We start from the raw sequence: 10,103 nt of genomic DNA, 5'->3' as shown, positions 1-10,103 counted from the left end.
TGGATTTGCAATTTACATATCAGGGACAGAGATATTGATAGAGCCCAGAATGTTTTTTCTGTAGCCCCGGAAATATAATACATTAACCGTACTTCACCTGCACCACATCATGACACTATAGAGAGGACAGCAGGATTGTAATTTCCCGTGTTCAGTGAATGCAATTAGTATGTACAAGATTATTCCAAGGCACACCTTCATATGACCATTATAGTTATAAAACAAAGAGAATAAATTAAAAACAGTTATGAAATACTAAAAGATAGCACTTTACCCCTATATGGCCTGAGCTGATTATCGAGCCTTCATTGTAACAGTCGCGGGAGTACTGTGTGTGGGGAGTGTTGCAGTAGAACATTCCACTGTAGCGCCCGGTACCTTAATGGGAAAACCTAAATGTTTGGGCACCCTCCATGAAACATCAAGCTACCCCACAGCACACCCAAAGGAAAATCTCTGGCTCCGCCACTGCCCCAAATGTTTCCAGGTCCAGGAAACGCCCCTGAGAGAGCCTGGTTTACAAAGTTTAATGTTGAAAGAAGCAAGGTTTTTATATCTTTAAATTCAAAGTTTCATCAGACTACCATGTTATAAGGCAATATATTATAAAAATGTAATCCAATATGGCTACAGTCTACACTAGCATGTACACTTTGCATTCAAGTTGAGGAACTTTCAAAGTTCCAAGTGCAGACATTGGGATAAGGAATCACATGTTTTAAGTTTAGTGCTCAATGTCTATCAATTGACTTGTACATTTAGTGGGAGCCCCTTAAAGTGATAAGATATGTTACCACTTGAGCTAAAACCTAAGAGTCACAATATAAAGAGTGCCACTGGTAAAGGTCAAAGTAAAAAGTCCAACTCACTGCATTGTTTTAAGAACCAGTGTGCCACATAAGCAGATATCTCACACTTTTGTAAATTTGCAATAGTTTAAACTAGAACTATTGAGACATTTGTTTTTGCTAAGGGGATTTTCACAATCTTTTGTCAGCGCTGTAAAGTATTAACCTGTTAAGCCCAAATGCACACCTTTTAGACACTAGAGGGCACCAAGCTTACATCCACAAGCACTCATGCTTAGGCATTCACCATCCCACAATACAAGGTGAAGGAAAGACACAACCAGGTGGTAAATTCATGTATTTATTTAAAAAACGAAATATTCATCCGAGGACACCAGCTGCACCTGTAAGAACAAACACACATTAGTCACCAGGTTTAAGTTAATGTATAGCACAGCAAGAAAGCGAGCACAGTACTCACCTGCTATTGTCCCCACTTTGGACCGACACGAAACCATTTGGCATTTATGTGAGCACTCGGGACTTGAGGTTTGGGAGGAGCAACATGAGGAAAGATGTAGGCCTGGGGTTCAGCCAGCCTCTGAGGGGCCACGTAGGCCCTGTTGGGAGCCTCGTAGGGCTGGTTCGTTGCTTGCCGCTGAGGGGCTACATAGGCCTTCTTGGGAGTCTCGTAGGGCCTGTTGGGGGTCCTGTTGGTAGTCTCGTAAGGCCTGTTGGGAGTCCTGTTGGGAGTCTCGTAGGCCCTGTTGGGAGTCCTGTTGGGAGTCTCGTAGGCCCTGTTGGGAGTCCTGTTGGGAGTCTCGTAGGCCCTGTTGGGAGTCCTGTTGGGAGTCTCGTAGGCCCTGCTGGGAGTCTGCTGCTGGGGAGCATTATAGGCCTTGTTGGGAGCCTCGTAGGCCCTGTTGGGAGCCTCGTAGGCCCTGTTGGGAGCCTGCTGCTGAGGAGCATTATAGGCCTTGTTGGGAGTCTTGTGGGCCCTGTTGGGAGTCCTGTTGGGAGTCTTGTGGGCCCTGTTGGGAGTCCTGTTGGGAGTCTCGTGGGCCCTGTTGGGAGTCTGCTGCTGGGGAGCATTGTAGGCCATGTTAGGAGCATTGTCGGCCATGTTGGGAGTCTCGTAGGCCCTGTTGGGAGACCTGTTGGGAGCCTCGTAGGCCTGGTTTGTTGCTTGCCGCTGAGGGGCCACGTAGGCCTTGATGGGAGTCTGGTAGGCCTGCTGGGGCTTCCTGACACTCACTTTCTCCTGCCCAGGAGCCTTCAGCCGTCTGATAGCATAGCCACCAAATTTATCAGGGATGATGTGGGTCTTGGTCGGGGCTAACTTCTTACCAGAGGTTCTCTCTCTGGATGATTTGGAGTCGTAGCTCGTTGAGTAACTGCGAGGCTTGAAGATGGGACCATTTCCTACATTGGACTCAAGAGAAGTGCCATAACTTGAGGCCATGGAAGTAGCCTTGTAGCTTCTTCGGGCATTTCCTGCATTCCCTGAAAACAGTTTGTATGGGTTCACAACCTCAGTCTGGCTGGGGTTTTTAGAAGCTGAGGGACGGGAAGGTTTATCCGTTTTAGACACTGGCTTAGCGCGAACACTGGAGGAAGTTTTGGTCCGTGCAGGGATTTGGTTTGGCTCAGGAGCGCCGGCACCAAACAGGCTGGAAGACTTCCCCTCGTCCTTGTTGCTGCTCTTACTCAGAGAATAGCTACCGGCAATAGCAGTAGAAAGGCCATAAACACGCCGTTTAGGCACACGATTCAAGTTAGGTTTTGACACTGAGCTGCCCTGCACTAACCTGACTTTAGCCAAGCCACTTTTAGCAGGCTGTGAAACAGTTTGTGTGTAGCCACCAGTAGAAGGCCCCCAGCTAAAACGACTGCCCACAGCTGAAGGTACGTCTAAGTTTCTGCTTAGGGCCGGTCTGAGTCGATTCTGGAGATAGTCGTCACCAGCTTCCCGATTATTTTGCCTGAAGCCAACATATGTGTTGTTCTTGCTCTGAGCTGCTAGAGAAAAAGAATATTAAAGCCACAGCTATAGTCAATCACAGCACTTCTGCAAGGAACATTCCACCACAATTTTGCATTGCCAACTATGTGCATGAACACATGTGAGCACGCACATACACACGTTCTGTTATGGTGTATTTCTCTTTCAATAAATGTTCATTGAGCAAAACAGTATCAGTGTCTTATTGTATATTCATCACAGTGAATGCTGAACTTGATGGGCCCACCGGTGGGTCCGGACCATGACATCAAACACTGGCTTGCTTGTATCCAATCAATACATCATTGGAACGGGAAGAATCTCAGCTACAGCACTAACTAAAGCATTTCCATATCCAGTAAACACAGCCTACATGGAAAGCATTTTTATAATATACACTACAGCAACGTAAAATAAGCACCGTCTTTGACCTTACTGCAAAATATAATATTAAATTCACCCCGGGTGTCATTCTGTCTGTCACCCCTTGATTATACTTGCTTTGACTGTTCAAATGAGATGTCAACAATCAAAATTGGATAAGGGGTTCCAGAGATATCACTGTGCAAAACACACCGGTCAATTTTGACCAAAAAGGGGGTATGACCTAACACAAGAGAAGGGTTAAGTGAAATGTTGTGCTTAGCTCACCCTTTGAAGCCCACAAACAGCGCACATGCTCTGCTTGAACCAAGACAATAAGGACAATCCTGCACAGAAAAGATGTAAACATCAGAGAACGCAGACAGCGAACAACAATTAACTTTGCATATCTGCAGAAACTTACCCCAAATGAACTCCACAAGTCATATTTCTCTCTCTCTGTTCCAACACAGCAGCAAAGAACCAGTAGCCCCGAAGTGACTTGCTCTGCTTGTCTGAGCAGCAGAAAGGAGGCTTTATTGCAGCTTGCAGCCAATCAGGGCCTAATGAGCTGATTGTCTACAGGTGCTGCTGTGCTGTCAGGGTGGCAACTGAGTGCTGTTGATTTTCTGATTTTCTGTCACCTCTGAGTTCTTAAGTCCTGTGCAAAAAACTGTAAGGTAAAAGAGCAATATCTCAAACCCCTAAATGACCGTTTTGTACATTAGACTTTCTCACAAAGGGTTACTTTCAGTTGTTCAAGAAACTTGTTTGTTTTTGTTGCATTTCTCAGGGTAAAATGAAGAAAGTGAAAACAGAAAACATTTGGGATTTATTGAAGTAATCGGAGAGCAAAAATATGTTTTTGTTTCACCCTGTTGTCACTTATGTTAGACGCTTTTATCCAAAGCGACTTACATACTCAATACTGTGGACAATCCACAGGAGCAATTTGGGGTGTCTCAGGGACACAACGACATGCTGACTGCAGTGGGGTTTGAACATGTGACCCGCTGATCTGAACACCAACGCACAAAGTGGAGGCAGGCAAGAAAAACAAATATGTCTTTAAGAATTCAAGGTAACACAGGGGAGTAATCAGGGGCGGCGCCAGGGAGTATCTAGGAGTTGCTATAGCAACTCCAACAATTGACCTAGCAACGGCTTAGCAACCCCATTTTGATATGAAAATGTATCATATTTATACACATTCTCGCAGCCCGCGAGAATGTGTATAAATATGATATATTTTCGCGGGATCTATCAGGGGCGGGTCGTTGTAATTTACTGCGTGAACTGTTACTTGGCTAATTCTCAGTAGATCGAAAATGGAAAAATGTCTCACAGTCACAAGTCAGCGTAAACGACCGCGATCTTCAACGGAGCCGGTCCAGCCGGACAACCCTGCTATCCACAAGGATCCCGATGTTCACTATGAAAACCGGGAGGATTGGGACCACGAAGAACAGGTGCCCCCGCCAACTGACCCGCTGCACCCGCAGCAGCAGGACCAGCTAGCTGCTACCACGAGCTGCAGTGGAACTAGCGCTGCTCCTCTCCGCACCGTGATGATCCACTGCCCTCATTTCCTCCACCCTGCTCTCTGCAGAGCTCCACTCCAGAATATATAACTTCTGCTAGTCAGTGATTCTCAGACACAGCGTCTCACCCTTTGAGCATCTCGGCAGAAATGAGCAGTCACTCCTCTCAGTTACAAATGGTCATTTTAAATGAATCAAGAATGTGTTGTATTTTCCGACACGGCGCATTGTTCGAGGCGTGCTGACAGTGAGATCTAACACGGGGAATTGTGAATGAGGAGAAGAGAACTGAGAATGAGGAGGAGGAGGAGGAGGAGGAGGAGGAGGAGGAGGAGGAGGAGGAGGAGGAGGAGGAGAGTCACAGAATGAGGCCAGAGAGGAGGAAAGTGCGTTATTTAGGCAATGTCTTTGGTGGGAGTTAGGGAGAGACCGCCCCTTCCAAGTGTGTATGTGTGTGCGTTTTCCGGTGTGTGTCACGTGAAAGTCATGAGTGTTACACTATTGATTGGTTCTGTAAATAAAGAGAACGTTTTCGACATTGAAGGCTTGAGTGATCTTGAATAGCGGTGAACGCTACAATATGAACAGGCTCGTGCTTGGCCCACTGGTATTGTTTGTTTATTTTGAAAATTAACTAGCAACGCCATGCTGTCATATAGCAACTGCTAAGCTACTGCAGCAAACAAATCCTGGCGCCGCCCATGGGAGTAATTGATATACAAATGGTCCTTTTGGGTGTGAAGTATTCCTTAACAGCTCTTACCTGCTGGGTTTCACTGATACTTTTCCTCTCAGCCTTAATCGCGACCTTGAGAGCGATCGTATCAGTGTTGACGGCCTTGTTAAGATTATTAATGCGGACCCCTGTACCCTCCGACGCTGAAGAGACCCGGGGGCTCGCTGCCGTCGCCCCTAACTGTGACAAACAACACATCAGAGCCAGCGTGCTTCCTCCACCTTCTGTTTGCAGAAAATACATCACATACTGTAAAACCAACTTCACATCATCCAAACACGCTCCAACTTCATTTAAAGGGGCCCTATGATGCTCACTTTCAGGTGTATATCAGTATTAAGTATCTCTACTGAGACATGTCTTCATGCTTTAATGTTCAAAAAGCTCTTTATTCTTCTCATACTGTCTGTTCTGCAGCACCTTTTTTCACCCTCTGTCTGAAACCAGAGCCCAGCCTGCTCTGATTGGACAACCGCTTAGAGATGTCCCGCCCCTTAGCCTTTCACGTACAATGAGTTGGAGCGCTAGCCAAGTGTTACATGTTGATGTCATTATGTTCAGGAAGTAAACAAAGGAGTCCAATGTGGGTGTTTCAAGCAAGTGAGGCGGGAGTGTGTGGGAGAGAAACCCCCTCTGGAGGGAGCACAGGGATTTTAGCCTTTGCAGACCATTTACATGCACTAAAACCTATATAACACACTACTACAGGAAAGGGAAAACCCAAAGGACAATATGAGCTCCTACTCGCAGGTAGGGATGGGTATCGTTAGGATTTTATCGATACCGATACTGCTTATCGGTATGTTTCGATACTCTTATCGATACTTTTCAATGATTTGGTGCTCAAAATTATAGACATGAATACAAGATGTGAAGATTTAACAGTCATTTTATTGTAATTTTCTTGCAGAAATAACTGTATAACTTATACATTAGCTTCTCAGAAGCAGACAAAAATAAATAAAATAGCTTAAAGGGGCCTGGCTCGCCCTGTCATGCTTTTTGGGGTTTTCCCTCAGACAGAGGATGAAAAGAGGCATTTTTTAAAACATTTTTTAACATTTGTAAATCAGTTACATCTTCATCCAGACATTTCAAACGGATAACCAGCTCGACAAGAGATCCTTAAAACATTGTCCTACAGTGACACAAAACTGTGATGAAGAAATTGGCAAAGATGGCAAAAAGATAAATGTGAGTATGTATTATTCTGGATTGTACTTTTAAAATCATCACAAAGTATATGATGTGCTAAACTGAAACACGTCAAAATGTGTCTGAACATAGAACACAAACTATCTTCCGTGGCTATACTGATATGTCACAGTAACGGTCAACCACAGAAATGTAAGTCCAGCGGGGCACAAGTTGAATCCATATAAAACATGTGTACATCGTTCTTAATGTGATGTATAGTAGCTTTGATAGCTGTCCATACCTTCAGACAGCCTGAAAGTAAAACACAAGTTGTTTATTCACAGCTGAAAGCTCAACGAGATGACTGGATCATCTGCAGTGTTGGGCGAGTTACTTCCAAAATGTAATACAATTACTTATTACTGTCTTTTTTAAGTAATAGGCTACGTTACATTACAATATTACTATTTCTGAAATGTAATGACTTACACTACTTTTATATTAGCCTACTTTTGATCACAAATACCTGGATCCTGAGGTTGAAGCTCAAGCCGGGGACCAGGGAGATTGTTCTAACAATTTCCAATAAATGTTATTCTGAAACATAACTATCACTGTTGTCTTTCCTTCTATAAATGAAGCCAAACATATTTCAAGCTGGCACTTAGCCCTCCACGAAGTGCATGGTTGGAACTTAGAGCGTTAAGCATTTTATATCAGTGGGTCCTCATGGTGCAACACGGAAAGCAGACAGAATTGCAGACACAGGTGTCACATGCACTTTAAATGTTCTGGAAAGTTCCTTATACAGCGTCAGCCTTTTTTATCTCATGAAGTCCCTAAGTGACACACACTGAACAGTCTGGTGGGTCCTGGGCCAGGTCATTTGCTTTTGTGTTCCCATGACAACATGTCCAAGATGTCCATGTGCCAGGCTAACACATGTGACAGAACTAGCTACATTTGGAAAGGTTTTTTGTTGCTAAAGTTAACATTCAAGCCATTTAAGAATAAAAATGCTTACATGACATGTCATCTGTTAAACATTAAGCTGTCTTCGGCTCTTTTCTAATTCTGATTACATATAACCTGTTGTAGAAACATTTATTGATGAAATTGATATGAAACAAATGCCATAAATATTGCTGTGACACTGATGTCACATCGGGACTTTAGCCCTAAACATTCACAGTGAACCCGGAGTGACATATATGCACAATTACAAATATGATTATGATCTGCTCAGTTAATTTAGCTGATTCAATTATATTTAGTTAACATATTCTTTATTATTCAATTCAAAGTATGTTCAAACTAATTTAAACCAAAAAATCATCCTCATTAATGAAGTTATAAATAAGAGTTACTTTACCATTAAAGCCCAATGTGACATATATGTCACATTTCAGATATTTGAAACTAGGGGGGGTTACTTGTCAGAAATGTGTTCCAACTTCTAGGTGGTCTATTTAGTCTAAATGACGTTCCCCTTAATTTCCCCAAAAGTAGAAATGGGTCCGGGTTCTTATGGGTTAAACGTATAGGCTTAAAGGCATACTAGAACTACTGTATTATATGTATTCAACGTGTGCCCCACTGGACTTACGTTTCTGTAGTTGACCGTTACTGTGACATATCACTATAGCCACGGAAGATAGTGTGTCTGTTTCATTCCCATGCATCAAGGTTATTTTCATGTATGTAATTGTTTTTCCTGCACAGTCTAGAGTCTTGTTGTGATGAGAGGGATACAGGTATTTCATTAAAAAAACGTGCTCCCAGGAGAATAGCTACAGCATTGATATCACAATTTAATCGGAGCTGATCACAACTTGTCATGAGTGATCCAGTGATCTCGATGAGCGTTCGGGCTGTGAATAAACAACTTGTGTTTTACTTTTAGGCTGTCTGAAGGTATGGACAGCTATCAAAGCTACTATACATCACATTAAGAAAGATGTACAAATGAAAGTCGGACACAAATATATAATTTAAATGATTTATTCAAGTTTGCAATATTTTTAAACAGGCATCCACACAGTCACCTACTTTGTAATGTTCGATACCTCCCTGTAAGCGTCACGATATCCACCTCTCACCCACAACCTCACATACGAGTACTGAATGTGCATCAAAGTGATCTTAGGAAGGCAGATATAGCAAAAGATGAACGTAAACGACAAACGAGGCGATCGACATGTTAAGTCAACAATGGGTCCTCGATGTTCACGCCCCGGATTCCTATGACGAAAATAATAGAATGTCGCCAGTTGGCATGACTCAAGTTATACTGCAACACCGGCAGTGAAGTTACCAGCTGTTTACAGTCGGAACATGGTATAAAAAAGGATATGTTTAGACTCCAGCTGCTCAGAAGTGCCCTTGATTCGTCCCTGAAGTCTTTGCAGTGTTTCCTCCATCTATAAGAAAAGAAACAAGGCATTTAAAGTATTAAAATGTTAGTTTTTGTGCACATACCTTTATCGATGTCAGACAAACTCACCGTTTCGGTCAACTCTTTAGCTGAATTGCTTTCTGTTTTCAACATCGTTTCTTAAACAACAGTGTTAGTATATCGGCTGAAACCTAATCTTGGCCGCAACAACCTGAGTATGAATGTTCTCTTGCTGTAAAAATCTCATTTCTGTTTCCCCTTGAAAACGTTAGCAATGACTCCCATAACTTGAGTCGAAAGACTGAAAACAACGTGACTTCCGCCTGCAGTTTTTTTAAATGTCAAAATAAAAGTCCCTAGATGTAATTATCTGAAAAAGGGAATCATAATATTTGAAGTGTCTTGCGTGCTGACGTAATTAAAAGCGATAACTACCAATACCTTCTCCCAAACATATTTTAAATGATATACGGATAGGAACTCATATACGGATAGGAACTCATAACCCAGGTATGTTGATTGATAGAGCCCAGAATGTTTTTTCTGTAGCACCGAAATGTTTTCACTGAAATATAATACATGAACCGTGCTTTACCTGAACCTCATCGCAAGACACTTATATTATTATATTATATTATATTATGATTCCCTTTTTCAGATGCTTTCATCGAGGGACTTTTATTTTGACATTTTAAAAAACTGCACGCGGAAGTCACGTTGTTTTCAGTCTTTCGACTCAAGCTACGGGAGTCATTGCTAACTTTGTCGAGGGGAAACCTCTTATTATACATCCATGGGGAAAACAGAAAGGAGATTTATTACAGCAAGAGAACATTCATACTCAGGTTGTAGGTGCCACGATTAGGTTTCAGCCGATATACTAACACTGTTGTTTAAGAAACGATGTCGAAAACAGTGAGCAATTCAGCTAAAGAGTTGACAGAAGCGGTGAGTTTGTCTGACAACGATAAAGGTATGTGCACAAAAACTAACATTGTAATACTTTAAATGTCGTGGGGTTTTTTTTATAGATGGAGGAAACAATGCAAAGACTTCAGGGACGATTCAAGGGAATTTCTGAGCAGCTGGAGTCTAAACATATCCTTTTTTTAAATGTAAAAACAGCAGGTAACTTCACTGC

The 10,103-nt window shown here is 42.7% G+C and overlaps 1 protein-coding gene and 1 long non-coding RNA gene across 3 annotated transcripts; both read right to left on the bottom strand.

Moving 5' to 3' along the window:
* Positions 1–1,136: 1,136 nt before the first annotated feature.
* On the bottom strand, positions 1,137–3,649 carry LOC117455585 (muscle M-line assembly protein unc-89-like). 2 transcript variants are annotated; one of them, XM_071204747.1, is made up of 4 exons: positions 3,578–3,649; positions 3,442–3,500; positions 1,270–2,807; positions 1,137–1,192 (listed from the first exon to the last, which is right to left on the bottom strand). In XM_071204747.1, the coding sequence occupies exons 1-3, from the start codon at positions 3,598–3,600 to the stop codon at positions 1,273–1,275; spliced, it is 1,617 nt and encodes a 538-aa protein (XP_071060848.1). In that variant the 5' UTR covers positions 3,601–3,649; the 3' UTR covers positions 1,137–1,192; positions 1,270–1,272. The 2 variants fall into 2 exon arrangements, with proteins under 2 accessions (XP_071060848.1, XP_071060849.1); XM_071204748.1 differs by having other exon boundaries at positions 1,270–2,804.
* A 4,903-nt stretch (positions 3,650–8,552) lies between these two features.
* LOC139434803 (uncharacterized) lies at positions 8,553–9,242 on the bottom strand. The gene is made up of 2 exons (XR_011644108.1): positions 9,071–9,242; positions 8,553–8,987 (listed from the first exon to the last, which is right to left on the bottom strand). It is a non-coding gene; the product is annotated as an uncharacterized lncRNA (long non-coding RNA).
* Between the last annotated feature and the right edge of the window lie 861 nt (positions 9,243–10,103).

Source organism: Pseudochaenichthys georgianus, chromosome 11 (genome assembly GCF_902827115.2).
Source record: "Pseudochaenichthys georgianus chromosome 11, fPseGeo1.2, whole genome shotgun sequence".
Taxonomy (NCBI): Eukaryota; Metazoa; Chordata; class Actinopteri; order Perciformes; family Channichthyidae; genus Pseudochaenichthys; species Pseudochaenichthys georgianus.
The sequence above is the reverse complement of the archived record's forward strand: the minus strand, read 5'-3'. Positions and strand labels throughout refer to the sequence as shown.

Bases quoted from the DNA above. Each gene is read 5' to 3' on its own strand.
- LOC117455585 (XM_071204747.1), bottom strand. From the start codon at position 3,600: ATGACTTGTGGAGTTCATTTGGG. The intron at 3,501-3,577 runs GTAAGTTTCTGC...TTTTCTGTGCAG, and splicing joins ACTTGTGGAGTTCATTTGGG to GATTGTCCTTATTGTCTTGG. The intron at 2,808-3,441 runs GTGAGCTAAGCA...CTTTTTCTCTAG, and splicing joins CTGTTTGTGGGCTTCAAAGG to CAGCTCAGAGCAAGAACAAC.